This window comes from Podarcis erhardii (assembly GCF_964252035.2).
Source record: "Podarcis erhardii genome assembly, chromosome: 13".
Taxonomy (NCBI): domain Eukaryota; kingdom Metazoa; phylum Chordata; class Lepidosauria; order Squamata; family Lacertidae; genus Podarcis; species Podarcis erhardii.
Genome location: NC_138502.1, coordinates 20,869,637 through 20,887,712, shown reverse-complemented (window position 1 = coordinate 20,887,712; position 18,076 = coordinate 20,869,637). Strand labels below are relative to the sequence as shown.

The 18,076-nt window shown below is 40.5% G+C and overlaps 1 protein-coding gene across 1 annotated transcript; it reads right to left on the bottom strand.

The window, feature by feature from the left end:
- Nucleotides 1–506: 506 nt before the first annotated feature.
- On the bottom strand, nt 507–10,191 carry LOC309326915 (vomeronasal type-2 receptor 26-like; the record flags this gene model as incomplete). The annotated part of the gene is made up of 5 exons (XM_081835944.1): nt 507–533; nt 1,713–2,593; nt 3,012–3,138; nt 7,051–7,278; nt 9,355–10,191. 5 exons carry the CDS (start codon nt 10,189–10,191, stop codon nt 507–509), a joined length of 2,100 nt encoding a protein of 699 aa, XP_081692070.1.
- Nucleotides 10,192–18,076: the final 7,885 nt, after the last annotated feature.

Sequence of the window (18,076 nt, the reverse complement as noted above, 5' to 3'; positions counted from 1 at the left end):
TATTAGCATGAGATGGTGAGCACACCGTGTTATTGATCAGTAAAGCAGATGTCCAAATCTAGTTGCATGTACTGGCTGCATTGTATATTCATGTACAAAGCAACTATAATCTAAAGTGTTAAGTGTGCACTCTCAAAGCATCCTTCACTGGGCATGTGAACAGCCACATTATAGAGGGATTGAGAGAAAAATCTCCCTCAAAGCTAAGTGAGCCATGGGCTTGTGAACACAACATGTGCTCTCACATCCTACTGCCCAGTGTTCACCAAAGGGCAGCCCAAGGATACTACAGGCTGTGGAAGATAACTCAAGAGTGCTCTTAACCCAATCATGCTTTAGGGTTTCTGCCAATTATTAATGCCCTTACCTACCTACACTGAATGACAAGATCAAATAAGTATACATATGATCAGAAAATCAAAGCACCATATGATGTGGAGTAGCCAAAAACGAGGAGTCTCAATGACCAATCAGGAGCTCACCAAATGTTCCTACTAAGCCCCTACTCAGAATTCCTCAACTGTCATCAAACTCTGCCGTGAAAAAGAAAAAAAGAAAAAATTCCATACTATAGAGCAGGGGTGGCCAACTATCAAGAATCAAAAGCTGGCAGTGATCTAACCCTGGTGTTTTTTTTTTTGGGGGGGGGTGAGCTTTTTTTAGGGAAGGAAAAAAATCCTCTTCAGGTTCAGCTTTTTTGGGGAGGTAAAGGCAAGAGACAAAGGGGTAAAGTCACTCGCAAAAAGATCACTATGGGTGAAAACAGCAGCACAGAGAAAGCTCCATCTTCCCTTCCAGAGATCAAACAACAATGGAGGGCGGGCTGAGAGGGTGGGGCAGGTGTCAGTTTTAGCGGGGCTAAGGAAAGGGAGCCAGAGATTGACCATGATCTAACAAAACTTCCCGGGGATCTACCAGTAGATCATGATCGACCTGTTGGACATCCCTGCTGTAGAGCAAGTGAGGGTGGGTGCAGCAAAAGAGGGAGGAGGAGGGGCAACGCAAGCTTAAACAGCAACCTGATCTCTCCCTGCCTATTGGGCACTGCTTCCCATGTGCTCGCAAAGTTCTCCTCCCCATGAGACACACCAACTAATCGCTTCTTCCAAGATAGAGAATTTGTGTGGCAAATTCCTTCTTCAAAAGAGCAGGAGTGGCATTGCTAAAGCTATCAAGACTTCTTATTTAATATAAAGACTCCTGAAATGCCTCACTCCTGGGATATGAAAGCAGCATTTGTTAAGGTATAGCTCAGAACATTCAAGACCAATGGTTCAAACGGCAAAAAATAATTGTTTCTCTTAGAATAGATTCCACTAGTGGTATTTTGCTATTCTATAGCTGAGAGTACCCTAAGATAATAAGTTCTATGGCTATGGTCTATAAGGAATTTACTAGCTGCATACGTCTCAGCACAGCAAAGACTATAAACCCATCTGATTCTTTAAAAAAAATGTTTTGGAATTTTAAGAAGAGTTGCTGAAACACAATTTGAAGGGAAGAGCTTGAGTAGGCATACATGATGTTTTTTATTTAACAGGGTTTCAAATTAATCATCTATTATCTATACTGTTGGTGAAGATTTATGTAAGACAGCTAATGGGAGAGGAAATCATAAAAACTGTGGTGAATGCACATACAGCTCTGGATAGCAGAAAATAGCAAGGGCACAGATATACTGCACATACACTTCAACATTTTCTTAGCATTACCTGTTCTCTGTTATTCAACTCTGGTCTCAACAAAATGATGTAACATTTGGGAGAAAAAATACATCCAAGCAAGCCGGCACTGGAAGCTAAGATACAGAAGATCTCCACAGTTACCATATATTTTCCCTTTGTACTCAAGTAGGTTGGAACAAAGGAGAACCAAACACTGCAGAATATCATCATGCTGAAAGTGATGAACTTGGCTTCATTGAAACTGTCGGGCAACTTCCTGGCAAGGAAAGCCACACTGAAACTGGCCATAGCCAGAAAACCCATGTAGCCCAAGACACAGTAAAACATAGTTGCAGAACCCTCGTTGCATTCTAGAACAATTTCTCCATAAGTTGAGTGCTTATCGACATCTGGGAATGGGGGAGAAAATGCCAACCACATAATACAAATGGTTGCTTGAATAAAGGAGCAGCAAATAACAATGGAGTTGGCTAGTCTTCTTCCCACCCATTTTCTCATTCTGGATCCTGGTTTGGTGGCCATGAAAGCCAGAATCACTGTGATCGTTTTTGCCAGCACACAAGAAACAGCCACTGTGAAGATTATGCCAAAAGCACTTTGTCGGAGAAGACATGTTACCTTTTGTGGATGACCAATGAATAGCAATGCACAAAGGAAGCAGAGTAGGAGGGAGATGAGGAGAGTGTAGCTGAGATCCTGGTTGTTGGCTTTGATGATAGGAGTGTTGTGGTACTTCGCAAGCAATGCAAGCACCAGAGCTGAAATTGAAGAAAAGGAAAGAGCAAAACCAGCTGAAAAAATCCCCATAGGTTCTTCAAAAGACAAGAAGCTTATATTCTTAGGAATACATAAATTCTTTCTCTTGTTTGGATAATTTTCATCTGTGCATTCATAGCAGTCACCCATGTCTGAAAAAGAGAAGAGGTGATATTCTAATATATGCAATAAATCTCACCCCAAGTCCACAGCTTGGACAGTTGCAAGTTTATTATATGTTTATTATTTTCATTACATTTACAAAATATCAGGGCACCTTATAACAAATTTGTTTAAAATAACAATTTTTAAAAACCTCAGAGGTGGAAGCAGATGAAATATTTAAGGGAGGAATAAACAACTGGAAAGGATAGTATTGGTTGAAATGTGGTGTAAAACCGGGGAGATATGGTTACTCAAACATAATATTGGTCAAATTATTTCCATCTAGCCCATTATTTTATAAATATTCCACCATATTTGAAACATGAAAGATAAGAAACTGTGGTGTAGATATCCATAACTGGACCACATGCAAACTGTTTGATAACTGCATGCTAAATTTCTCACCATTTTGGTCTGCAATCTTCCCTTCTGGACATGGGATGCAACTGTAGCAGCAAAATGGCTCCCCTTCCTTCACTTGCTTGCTAGAACCAGGATGGCAGCTCTCAGTACACAAAGATAGGGGTTGGACCTAATCAACATATGAAGGAATAGCAACCTTGAGAATAAGGTGATGGGTGAAGGCCACTCCCTGCAAGGGCCTTTCCACCTGACCTAGGGGGCGGGGCCTAGACTCACCAGCCCTACTATGTATTCTGTAGTTAACTGCTTTTGTAATGTTTTATTTTGAAATCTTTAAGATAATATTTTAGTTTTCTGTAATGTTGCTTTGACTGCATACTCTATATTTGACTTTCTTCAGATTGTTTTGTTTTTGGTTTATTGATTTAATATGCTGTAAACCGCTTTGAGATTTTTCTTAGAAATATAAAGCGGTATAGAAATTAAATTAAATAAATGAATAAAGGGCATGGGTTCTGTGATGGGATGATGAGCTGCTTGTGCGTTAAAGCTTAGTCCCTCAGAGCTTGGGCATGGTTCTCAAACTCTGCCTTAAGCGGAGCCCCCTTAAACATGACTCCCTCAATCGCTAGCAGTATCCGACAGTGGGCGTTTGCGGAATCTGCTCCAACATAAAAGTTCCTTAACGGAAACGCGTCTTCGCGATTCTCGGCGAGACAGTTTCCGGCGAGGAGTGGGTGTACCTATGGGGGGGTCCTGAGACTTCTCCACTGTTTTCACTGGCAGTCTCTCGGAGCCCTCCCTCCGACTCACTTTCTCTCTGAGCTCTTTCCCTCCCCCTGCTGGTACCTTCCTCTGCTGCCGAGTCTCTCTTAGCGTCCGAGAGCCCTTCCACCGCCTGCCTTTCCGATGGCAGTTCCCTGACAGGTTCCTTCAGATTCTGACCTTTGTGGAGCAAATGTTACTGAGACTACACAAGACCCACTAATTCATGACTTCATCCTATACCTGGGGTTGTATTTGTGTGTTTTAAAGAGAATGCTTACACCTGATCCATACTTTATGTTTATATGTGCATTGACCAATTAGTTTATTTTTATATAGCAAATATATTTTTTTAAAAAGGAAAAGAAAGCAAATTACTCTTTACATCAAGGATCTCAAACTACTGATAGTTCAATCCTGGTGGATGTGTCTCCTGTCCTTTGGTTTTACAGACAAGAGAGATTTATGATGCTCATTCTAATTTTAGATTTACCACCCGTCATTTCAGCACCTGCCAGACTAAAGATGTTGTATATCTAATAAGATGCCTGTGCAATCTACTCTATATTGGATCAACCACATGAGTGAGCGGTTTTCAAATAGGAGAGCATCATTCCCGCATTAGAAATCCAGTTATGGATGCACCACAGGTAGAGCTTATTGTGAAACACCAGGAGAGAGACACAGACCTTCTTTACATGGTTCTCTGGATAATTCAGAGACAACTCGGAATGAGGAGAGATCATGTTAGATTGCTACATCAACAAGAAACTAAATTAATTTTCTTATTCAAATCCCTGTATCCTGGGGGTTTGAACACGAAATTAGACTTCAATTGTTTTATTTAATTGTTCTGATTATATGGCTACTGCTGTCATTTAGTGCATTAAATGTTGGATTCTGTATCTTTAAATTTTCTGAATTGTACTCTCAGGATGGCCTATATAATGCCTTGGCCCTCAGTATCAGCTTTCTACACTTCTTAGTGAGTGCTGATCTTATGCTGCTTGAGGTACCTGTTAGGACCATTCATATGGTATGTATTCATTATTCATGATTGGTTATGTTTACAGGATTGTCATTCTTATATTTATATTGTATGCAAATATAATGGATTTTATTTTACATCATCACCAGCTGATGAAGAATTACTATCAAAACAGTTTGCCACCTGGAAAAACTGTACTACATTTTTGAATCATCCATTATCGCACAGGTACAAGATTGTGACTGTTGAAAGGCTTGTTTGCCTCTTTCAATACCGGTGGACTATATTTTCTAATTTTGTTCATACAACAGTGATAGACTTTTATTTTCTGTGATTCTATTACATATTCTCTGTTTAAGAATTGCTACGCTTGGAGTTTCTATTATTGCATGATTACAGGATTGGGGCTATTGAAAGGCTTGTTTGCCTCTGTGATATTGATTGATTACTTTCTCTAATTTTATTCATATAATATTGATTTATTTTATTATTTGTATCTCCATCATATATTCTGTGTTTAAGAATTGTGAAATAATACAGGATATATATATATATATATATATATATATATATATATATATATGCTTTCGTAGATTTTCACGGGTACAGGAATGCAGGTTTTGGTGTCCTCGGGTGTCTTCCCGTGTAAAAGTTGGGGTGTCTAGGCGACGTTTCGACGAGGTCTCACTCGTCATCTTCAGGCTGGTGCTTTCGGCTTCTTGTTACTGGAACAGAGCAGGATCTCAGTGTTTGAGTTCCTATAAATACTGTAGAGGGGGTGTGGTGTATAGCCTCCAATGTTCTGGGCAGAGAGGAAGTTCCCAGGCTAGTGTGCCTTTTCTTCTTTTGTTCCTTAATTACTTGAGAGATATCTTGAGTGATTTCTTGAGTGATATCCTGAGTACCACTTAGGTGGGTCATTAGGTGTGGATTAGTTGTTAAAGTCTTTGTGTCTTGACCTCTTGAACTTTGTGAAGAGTTTTCCTGAGAAGATGGCTGTACTGTACTTAGTTGTGCTCTGGCTTGGCTTCGTGTATAGGGGCGAGCTGTGGTTTTGTGGCTTGTGTCAGCCAGATCTGTGTAGGGATTGCAGGGGGGTGCAGCATCCGGAGGTGCCACCATGGATTGGCTACTGGATGGTGTCTGTAATTCATCTGTGGAGAGGGTCTGGGTTTGGGTCTGGTGTGGTTGATTGGTGTTGGCGTTCTGTGTGCCTCTGGATCTGGTGTCAGTTTTTGTGGGGAGGGCTAATTTCCAGATGTCTGGCAAGCGGGATGTGTCGTCACGCTTGTTCATGTTGTGAGGGTGTTTCTCTATCTCGATGGCTTCCATGATTATTCTCTTGTGGTGATGTTCCGTGTTAAAGAGCAATTTGGAATCTGCAAAATTAATTTCGTGTCCTGTTTCTTTCATGTGTTGGAAAAGAGAGGAAGTTTCTCTCTTTTCCAACACATGAAAGAAACAGGACACGAAATTAATTTTGCAGATTCCAAATTGCTCTTTAACACGGAACATCACCACAAGAGAATAATCATGGAAGCCATCGAGATAGAGAAACACCCTCACAACATGAACAAGCGTGACGACACATCCCGCTTGCCAGACATCTGGAAATTAGCCCTCCCCACAAAAACTGACACCAGATCCAGAGGCACACAGAACGCCAACACCAATCAACCACACCAGACCCAAACCCAGACCCTCTCCACAGATGAATTACAGACACCATCCAGTAGCCAATCCATGGTGGCACCTCCGGATGCTGCACCCCCCTGCAATCCCTACACAGATCTGGCTGACACAAGCCACAAAACCACAGCTCGCCCCTATACACGAAGCCAAGCCAGAGCACAACTAAGTACAGTACAGCCATCTTCTCAGGAAAACTCTTCACAAAGTTCAAGAGGTCAAGACACAAAGACTTTAACAACTAATCCACACCTAATGACCCACCTAAGTGGTACTCAGGATATCACTCAAGAAATCACTCAAGATATCTCTCAAGTAATTAAGGAACAAAAGAAGAAAAGGCACACTAGCCTGGGAACTTCCTCTCTGCCCAGAACATTGGAGGCTATACACCACACCCCCTCTACAGTATTTATAGGAACTCAAACACTGAGATCCTGCTCTGTTCCAGTAACAAGAAGCCGAAAGCACCAGCCTGAAGATGACGAGTGAGACCTCGTCGAAACGTCGCCTAGACACCCCAACTTTTACACGGGAAGACACCCGAGGACACCAAAACCTGCATATATATATATATATATATGAGAATATTATTAGCCACGTGTTGCCTGGTATTGCTTAAAGATGGCTCAATCCTACCTTGTTAAACCAGCTGTGCCATGTTATGGCATCCTCATTGATTGTGAAGGCATGGCCTGGAGAAGCTTGAGGATCAATCCTCCCAACTTTTACTCTCTGAAAAGATTGATTTGGGAAAACAATCCAATTGATAATATCAAATCCACCTATTAACTCTCCTTTCTGATCAAAAGAAACCTCATCTCCAGCACTGTTGTTAAATGAGACACTTCTGAGAAAATGATGGAGCTAGATTAGGGAGGGAAAAGAAAAAGTTTATAAAATGCTCTAGTTGTGTTTTTCAGACTAAGAACAATTAATTTGCTATTTTAATATGGAATGGGAAAGAGGATTTTAAAACTCCACACATATTCCTTACTTAGGCTGTGCTGCTCTAGGCACACATCTTAAGAAACAAATTTGATTGAAATCTATGGCAATCCATGAACTCTGTTCTCTGTAAGCATTCTTTCGGGACTTTCTGAATTTTGCTTCCCAAGCACTGAGCATAGGACTGGCAATTCTGTATCATCCAGTGAGAGCCAGTGTGGTGGAGTGGTTAAGAGCAGTAGTCACGTAATCTGGGGAACCAGGTTCGCGTCTCCACTCCTCCACATGCAGCTGCTGGGTGACCTTGGGCCAGTCACACGTCTTTGAAGTCTCTCAGCCCCACTCACCTCACAGAGTGTTTGTTGTAAGGGAGGAAGGGAAAGGAGAATGTTAGCTGCTTTGAGACTCCTGAAGGGGAGTGAAAGGCGGGATATCAAATTCAAACTCCTCCTCCTCCTCCTCCTCCTCCTCCTCCTCCTCCTCTTCTTCTTCTTCTTCCTTGTGTGTGTGGGAGAGGGACACATTTGCCCCACCCTGCTCACTCTAGAAGAGGAAAGATATCCTCCCCAGCAGGGAGGAGTGTGATACAACCATGTGTGGCCATTTGGCCCTATGGTGGGGGAAGTGGAGATCAGGCTACTTAAGCAACTCCCCCATCTTCTTCGTGACAGATAGGAAGAGTGCAGTATCATATTGACCCAAACAAGGCCAAAGCCAAAGCATTTATGTCCATCTCCATCAACAGCAGCCTCCTTCAGGCCACCTTTTTCATAGTGAGTCTTCTATGGGGATTCCAAGAAGAGGAGGAGCTTCAGTTGATAACTACCTGAGTACCCACCACCTGCAATCCACACTCTTTACTTACTTGTCTGCAATACTGTCCTGTAGTAATTGCCTTCCTACCCCATAACCTATTGATCTCTGGTGCCACAAGTTCTCCTGCAGACTTTCTTTTGAGAGTATGTCAGCCTTCCCAACCCCCACCTTTAACGCACTCCCTTAGTTTTCACTGCAGTTCTTGTTTTCACTTCCCACCTCACCCCTTTCCCCTTGTTTGTGTTGATTTCTTTGCAAGGATTATCTCTCATAGGAGGTCATTTGCACATGCACATGCATTCTCATTGGTATTCTCCTCTGGCTTCTCAATTGGGCCTGCTGCATGAACAATAGTCAGTTAGACAGTTCTTTGTCCTGTGTGCCAATTTTACTGTCGCTTTGCCTTCTGTATTTGATTTATGTTTCATCACAGGCTATCACCCATAAGCTGCCAAAAAGGGGGTCTCTGTGTTCAAGAAAGCCCCCAAGTGGTTGCAACCAGATCCCACCACCATCTTTGAGTTACTGGCCAAGGTAGGGGCGCTGGAAAAAGCCCATTCCACTCATTCTGACGATGGGGCCAAGCCCAATGGATAACCCAGAGGTCCACACGTAAAGCATCAAAATCTGATTTATACTGTGAACTGTTTGCTAGGGTGTCTGTTCTTGAGGGTTAGCTGTGACATCTGTATCCATCCCCTCAGATATGGCTAAAGAGGCACCAGTAACAGTTTCTTTACTTTCCACACCTGCACCAGTTCCTGCAATACCACACAGTGGTTCAGCACCCATAGATGGGTTGGCAGTAGTTCCAGCACCTGCTTGTAGTGAACTTAGCTGTCAATACACCCCCTTCCCCATCCAGTGGAGACTTCACTTGTAACTATTGCAAGTGAGTATTCTACTGCACTCACAACTAACTTGCTTTCAGTTTGGCTATGTCACTAGTTACTCCTGCCTCTTTGCCTTCTGTTACAGCACTCCAAGTGCCTAGTATGGCTGCCAGGATGACACAGGTGCTCTTCCTCACAATATAACTGCATGGGTGGCTTCTGGTGCTCATGAAGAATCAGCTCCCATGGCCATCAGTGGTGGTGAAGCATCAAGGCCATGGCTCCATGGTGTGCTATTTCACTCAAAATATTCTGCTGTGTCACAGAAGAAAATAAAGCCCATTACCTGCCATGATGGTTCTTTCTGAAGCTTCAGTCCACCTCCCTCCACCATTGCTCTGTGTCTCATTCTAGATTTAGACATTTTACACAAAGCATGGGCTACAGTATAAACAGCATTGTAGATGCTATAGCTGTGGCCAGTCATGCTCATTTCAAAGAAAGTTCCTGGAAGGCTTTCCAGCTTTTCTTCACCAGTACAAATATTGCCCTGGGCCTGTTCCTGAAATCGTATTGGAAAAACACAGGCAAATGCATTCTGCCAAAATTCTGTGATAAAACCATCCCCGGCTGCACTGGAAGGGTTTCTGCTCTCAAGAAATCTGTGAAAATTTTCTAGATTATTTGAATGAATTGTTATGGTTAATGCACCTTGGAATATTTTCATATCCCAAGTCCTTTGAAAAACAAATGAAGTAACCATCAGCTGGGCTGTTGCTATCCACACTTTGCCTTTTAGTGTTGTCGTTATGAGTTCTTGTTCCGTTAGATATGGCAACCATCTAAAAAATGTGAAGGAATAAGATTCCCCATTAACCACCAATGCATTGGCTGTACTGCCCAGCAATTTATCATGTATTTTTGCCCCCTCTTCCAACACATTTTTAACATCTGTGACAAAGGTTAATGTGGGAATTCTTTCTATGAAGGCAAAGCAAACACCATTCTGGGAAAACACTGGAAAAACAGTTTCCACAAATCTTTCTCCATTGCTATTGTCCATTACAATAACCCCGATCCATGTCCACCCGAAATGCAGAAGCAAAGAGAGAATTCCCTTATACTGAAGATTTTCCTTAGGGACCATCTGGTGGAAGGGAAGACCTGGGGTTTTATCATTCATCACTGGAGCAGGGCTATAAATAAGCTAAAGAGAGATTTGGAACAAAACGAGAATTAATATTTCTATAGTTTTAAGGTTTATTTATTTTATTTTTAAAAAATAAATAAATCTACAGCCTTAGATCTTTGATTGATTGGATAATGGTTTGCCTGCCTGCATCTGCTGTGTGAGATACCTGAAATTGAGATTGTTTGGCTGATAATTCCTATTCATTAACTCTTACATTGCTTAAGATGTCAGACCTATAGATTTGACAAGGATACATGGCTGTGTATGCACAAAATAAAGTGTTAATTTTAATCCAATATAGAGTTTTCTTGCATACACCTTTTAGAATACACACACACACACACACACACACACACACACACACACACACACATATTGCAAGGTAGGGTTGCATGGCATTTGAATTCCATTCCTTCCTGGATGTGACAGCTTATCTATGCCATTTTGATTTCAGTTTTAGAACTGAAGCAAATTTTGGCATGCCAACTGTTACCCTTCACTAGGAGATAAAAAGGAGAAATGAAATGTGTTGATTCTCATGGACCTCTCATTATCTTATGTTAAGATTAAATACATGTTCACAAAAAGGACAGAAGCACAGTTTGTACTGGTAGCCATTGAGGTTTTTTTAAATATCATTTTGCAATTGTTAACATATTAATTACAGTTCTGACTGTGTAAATCCTAACAATGGTCCCCATACTGACCATGCATGGTGGCTCTTAAGGGTGGATAAACTTTATACTTACAATGAGCAGAAAAATAATAATACAATTCATGCCAGATGATTGTCCCAAAACACCAGGACCAATCTAGAAGGACAAAGGATATGTTCCCTTCCTAAACCACATATTCACAGAACTTAATACACACATACGTATATCCCACCTGTGGAATCTTGTAGATATCCAAAACATTTGCCACATGAATGGAGGTTTGTGAATCCAGTCCCCCAATGACAGCTATTAAATTCTTCTGGGTGTCATATGTGTAGTTAGGGACAAATTTTTCCAGGGTGGACATCAGAAGCATTGTGGCATGACAGGTCCTCTTTGCATTAAAATAACTGTCATAGATTTGGAAGCCCAAAGTGAGATTTGGTAGGATATGTGAGTTTTCATTTATCTCCTTTGCAGCAAAAGTCAAAGCCAGGATTTGCTGGTAATTTTTTGGTACTACACTGAAATTAGAGTTACACTCAGTATCAGAAGGTGATTTTATCCTGAATAAAAGTATTGCCATATACATATTTTTTTTATTAGGGGAACTTATTCTAAAAGAAACATCTGCTAAAAGATTCAATAACTAACAACGTCAGTGTACATCGTGAAAACATGAAATTGTGACTACTTCTTTGGTAATGTACTTACCAAAACTGATCTATGTGCATATCATTCTATGCACCCTCAGCAATTAATATTATTTCCAAGTACATTCTAATCATATGTTACTTGTACTTATAACTTACCCCTCAGTTTCTTAAGAAGGCATTTTCAATGTGATAGTATTCAACAAAATTATGACATCAAAGAAAGCAAACAGATACAGGGCCATTAAAAACAAGCAAGCAATTATTTTCCTGTGCTTCAAATAGTCTGAGAAGGAAAGCCAGGTGAAAATAAAGTTATAAGATAACCGAGAAGGGTGTGTAACTACTTGGCATGATTTGGGCACTGGGAAAGGGGACAGCGGAAAATCTTAGGGCTACAATCCTACCTCCAGTTGACTGGGAATAACTCTATTCAATTCAAGAAAACTAACCTTTGAGTAGACATGTATACAGTTGTGTTACAAATAAAATATAAGACGTTTCAACATTGGCCATGATAAAATAGAGATTCTTCCGTTAAAGATTCAGGTCAAATGATACGTAACCATGGAATCTACAAATCACTGCAGAGCAACACTGTGCTAGGCAGCTTCAGGAAATTTTGTGTCCCTGATGTGTATGTGGTGTCTGTACATTTACATGAAAGGACAATAACATTTCAGGGAGGCAATTCAGATTTAGAAAATAGATTCTGGAGACCCATAACTTAAAATAATTGTCCAAATTCGGCTACTTTGAAATATTCCTATGTAACACCTTTGGAAAGATGGGCAGCACTTAATGATTTTATTTATTTATTTATTTATTCATTCATTCATTTATGAACAGGGTGCCGCTGAAATTTGACAGTCCAAAGTCTGCCACTGCATCCATGCAAACAAAAATTAAAGTACTGAACTCCTTACGCAAACTCCTCAGGCAGTGCTTGAGGCGGCTCTTCAGTGAATGCTATTGAATTGGAGACAATGAAGCTCTGAGAAGCAATGCCACCAATGATGAGGTCTCCTTTCTGATGATACTTGTGAAGTGGTTGATGTGGGTACTGGAGCCTGCATTTAGCCATGTGAGCTTTGCAAGTCATGTGAGGAAGCAGAACCAGCAGCCAGACCAATAATGCCAGCATCCTGACTACAAGTACAAATTTACAAGTCTTTCGTGAATGTCTCCATGATAGCCCTGTTCCAGGTCTGAAATCTACAAACCTAAAGAATCAGTGGTCATATACACACCAGCTCCTATGCCTAGCCCTGTCTCTGAAAACTAAGAGGTATATTTATAGTAGCTCTCAGGTACTGTGTTATTAATTGTAATAGTGGAAGCTGCAATTACATCCCTATGAAATTTTTGACAAGCAGCAAAATTAATTACAGTCCTCAATATAATCAAAGGGGAAGGTAATAACCAAGTAAAATTGAAGATTCCATGTGGAATTCCTAAACAAAGATAGTTGGACAGCTTAAAAAAAGAAAAAGGTGTCACATCCAAACAGTCACATGGACATTTTTGCCTCAAAACTTGCCCTGTATACATAGACATCTCTTTTTCCTAGGAAAAAAATACCCCCCCCCCAAATGCATAGTTGAAAGCAGAAGCATGCCACCTTCAATGATCCTTGGATGAAAATGGCACTTGCTCAAATGGGTAGATTTTTTTCTCTCTCCACCCCAGTCTATCATGGAGATCCATTGTAATGCCATTCATACAATTTAAGAAAAGTTTCTGAAACACAATTTGAAGGGGAAATTGTGTGCATACATTGTGTCCCAATAAGCAGACACATGAGCTGGAATTGAACTGGGTCACTGGTATTTAGACCTTAAATTAAAATCAGCCAAGGGGGATGACTTTGGGGTGGGAACGAAGTTAACTGGATAGCTATAGCCAATGAGCGACCCAAACTTGCCTAAGGAATTAGGGCATAGCTCCCTAGTCTGGGACTCTGGGGTAGGATACAGCTTGATAGCCCTTGAGGCTAAATTGCTTCATTGACATGAAGTTATGAAGCTTTGGGAAGTGTAGCAGCATAGGCTTTCCTACACACCTTCATGGTGTGGCCTGGGAATGGGAGGCAGGCTGGAGAGCAATGCCTACAATTCTTGCAGGCAGTAGTTTGGGCCACCTTAGAGGCTGCAATAATAATTTATAATAATAATAATTTATTATTTATACCTCACCCATCTGTTCAGGTGCTCTCCTGCCCCAGTACTGTTTTTCCTCTGCAGGAGTTTTTAATGAGTTTTATTCTGAAATAAAGTGGCCCTAGTTTAGGCCAGCCTCTCTGTCTGTCTCTTTCTTTGACCATTAGGTTGCAGTGTCTGGACAGGTCTATAATTATATAAAGGAAGGAATGAATAAGCAAACAAATTTATAAACTGCAGTGCATTCAATAAATACCAGAATGGTGTATAGAAATTGAAGTATAAAGTTAATCCTAAAACAGTAATGAAACATAAAACCAAAAAAGTATTAAAAACTTCAGGGATGAAATGTTCTAATTTGGGGAAATCTTAGAAGAAAAATGAAGGTTTTAAACAAACGTCAAAAACATATTGCCATGGTTCCTTCATTTCTAAGAGAATAACATTCCAGAGAATTGATGCCACAACTCTGAAATAATTTGCCCAATTCACAGTCTGTCTTACCAAAGGGGTATGTGGCAGATTTTCCTCCCCATATCAGTCCAGCCATTTATTTTCCACCACATTTGTTGGTTCTTATCTGTTTTAATTATCAGATTTTATCCATCCATTATCTGTGTTTAATCTTGTATTTTATTCAGATGTTTTATCCTATGCTGGTTTCTTTGTCCTTATTTGCTCCAACATTCATCAGTTAAAAAAATAATCCTAACTGCTATTTTATTTATATGGTTTTTTTTATCCTGGTCAGTGACCGTAATAAAGTTCATTCATTCATTCACCACATTTGAAACAAGAAAGTAAAGAAACTATGGTGTAGATATCTGTGGCGATCACACAGCACCCCTGGACGTTTGATGGTCTATTGACCCTGTGCCACCACTGTGATTGCTTTCTTCACTGCCACCACCCCGCTTCTCATGGGGACACATGGAGTCCAGACAATTGTTAACATTAACAAATAATCAAGTTTATTTTTAAATGCAGGAACAAGCTAATGGTTTCAGTTAATTTTTCCTGTCAGTTTCTTAACTATTAGTTCCTAACAACTTCAAACTGATTATTCCCAACTATCTATCTGACTCCACCTGACAATTCCTCTCACTCTCTCACAATACAACTCCACCAACCCACACCTAATCCTCCCTCTTCCTTCTTCAACTCCCAAACGTCAACTGACTTTCAAAACCTCCCACTCTAACTTTTACTCCTCCCTTGCATTCCCACTGACCAATCACATCTCACTCATTTAACCCTTTCCTTATGAACCACCTAGGAGGCAAACGCCACAATATCCATCACTGGACTACATCCAATGATCAAACATGATTACCCTTCATGCTAAATTTCTCATCATTTTGGTCTGAAATCTTCCTTTCTGGACATGGGATACAATCAAAGTAGCAAAATGCTGCCATGGTTATATCCCCCACCTTCATTTGCTTGCTAGAACTAGGATGGTTGGGCCTGAGCAACATATGAAACAATAGCAACCTTGGGGGGAAATGGACATGGATTCTTTCAGATTTGGACCTTTGCACTTTTTTTGAGGCTACATGCAAGCCACTAATAGATGATGTCACTCTATACCATCATATACAAGCAAGTCAGTGTTATAAATGGTAGGACGATATAGCTGATGCCCAGCAAAATAGTTTCAAAGTATTGAATCATCAGATTTAAATACATTCTTCCAAATAGTCAATTGTCAATAGTCCATGAAGAAGAGAATAAATTTTGTAGCGGCCCATAATAAAAAAATAGCTCTACAAACTGATAGATCCATGTCTACTGGTGAAAAAACCAGCTCATTTAAATTCTTGCTCATTATTATCAGAATTATGTAGTTCATTGTGACAGCATACTTAATGTCACATATTGTGACTACACATGGTTCAATACCAGTTTTAAATTTTCAGGATGTATGTGTGATTTTACTGTAGGTTTTTATATATAGCAAAAAAAATTAAAGGAATATAAAGAATTTAATTTTGGACATCAGGACAGTGACTCAATCTGAACTCAAGGATCAGACCTTAGGACTCAAACTGCTGACAGTTTGACCAAATCAGCTGTGCTGTGCTTGGCAATCTTATTGAACATAAAAGCTTGACCTGGATAAGCCTTGGGATCAGTCCTGCAAAATTCCACTCTCTGAAAGGATTGGGGGGGGGTTGGGGGGGGAGGGGCATCCAGTTGATAATATAAAATCCAGCCCCCCTTTATATATAAAATCTACTATATTAAAAAAGGGAAGAAAGAAAACTGAATTTAAGAATGGAGAACCAAGAAACTGAGAGAAATCAACACTGACAGATTTATTCTAGAACAGATGTGGTCCTAGGACAGATAATTAAACAGTTGGTCTCTGAGCAAATAGGAAAGGATGCTGTAATTATTAAGAACCAGCATAGATTTTACAAGAACAAGTCAGGCCAGACAATTCTTTCTTTTTCTCCTTCCTTCCTTCCTTCCTTCCTTCCGACTTTGTGAAAGAGTTACAATCTTGATTGATCTGGGAAATAATCTGGATGTAGAGCATCTTGATTTCAGTAAGGCTTTTGACAAACTTCTCCCATGATATCCTTGCAGAGAAGCTGGTAAAATGTAGACTAAACAATGTTGCTTTTAGGTGGGCTTGTTGTTTATGGAACTCCAGAAAAAATGCTAATCCAATTTGAAACTAAAGAGTTTGATACACGCACATGTTCTTTGTTCATAAAGCAAATGTTTCATGAATGCACAAACACCACTGAATCAAAGATACAGACTGATAAATTTTTCAACACTTTCTTCTAATTAGCATTTCTTTGTTATTCAGCTCAGGCCTCAATAAAATAATGTACCATTTTGGAAAAAAGATGCAGCCCAGCAACCCAAAGCTGGAAGCTAGGATAGAAAAGATCTCCACGGCTACCATGTATTTCCCTTTGGTGCTCAAGTAGGTTGGAACAAAAGAGAGCCAAACACTACAAAAGACCAACATGCTAAAAGTGATAAACTTGGCTTCATTGAAACTGTCAGGTAATTTCCTGGCAAGGAAAGCCACAGTGAAACTGACAATGGCTAGCAGGCCCATGTAACTCAGAACATAATAAAACATCATAGCAGAACCCTCATTACATTCTAGTATAATTTCTTTAGTCACTGACTGCGTATCAACATCTGGGAATGGAGGAGATATCACCAGCCACACAGTACAAATGCCCATTTGAACAAGTGAGCAGGAAACAACAATGAAATATGCTTGTTTTTTCCCCACCCATTTCCTCATCCTGGATCCTGGTTTTGTGGCCATGAAAGCCAGAAACACCATGATGGTCTTTGCCAGTACAGAAGAAACAGCCACTGAGAAGATAATGCCAAAAGCAGTTTGCCGGAGGAGACATGTCACCTTCTGAGGTTGGCCAATGAATAGCAAAGCACAAAGGAAGCAGATCAACAGGGAGGAAAGGAGGGTGTAGGTGAGGTCCCGGTTGTTAGCTTTGACAATAGGCGTGTCATGGTGCTTCATAAAGGTCCCTAGCATGAGAATTGTGATCAAACAAAATGAAAGAGACAAACAGGCTAAAGTGAGCCCCAGTGGTTCCTGAAAAGTCAAATAGCTTACTTTCTTTGGAATGCATAAATCTCTGTTTTCATTTGGGTAATTTTCATCGGTGCATTGGTAACAATAATTCATATCTGAAAAAGAAAATATTTGCTAGCAGTCTTGAATAAATGTCACAAATCTCCCAACTATCATATGTGACACACACACACACACACACACACACACAGCTCTTTCAAAGTTCATAATGGAGTTCATAATGTTGTTATTATTTATATCCACACTCTCAGTTAATACTATCAATCTCACCAAAATGTCAATAGCATAAGTTACAGGCACCTCTGAGCATGTGTGAAATGTGTCAAAAGAAAAGGCCACACTCAAACCACTATTGTATCCAAGCACAGGGAGCCTGTTGCTTCTGAGCCCAGGGTGTGGATAAGAAAAATGACCACATGATAACTATCTGGGATCTGCATTTTGGTGGTCACGGGCTCCAACTCTTCTTCCTCCTCCTCTCTGCAGACAGCGAGGCACCCTTTTCCAAAGGAAGGAGCTTGGACTCAGAGGCAGAGTAAGACGCTGCCTGTGGAGGGTGGAACTGAAATGCTTCTCTCCCAAAGATAGCACTGCTGCTGCTTCCCGCTTTTCTCATTATCTTTGTGGATGTCTGGCCCCCACAATTTTATTATTGTGGGTGCCCAAGCTCCTAGGGTGCCCTGGAGTTGGCTCCTATGTTTCAAGTATCCTCATGAAAATGAATGCTACTTTATGAGGGTTCCAGTTTTGAAGCATGGTTTTGAAGCATGTATTCAGAAACCACTTTTAGAGCTTACTGTTGATCACACAAAGGTCAAG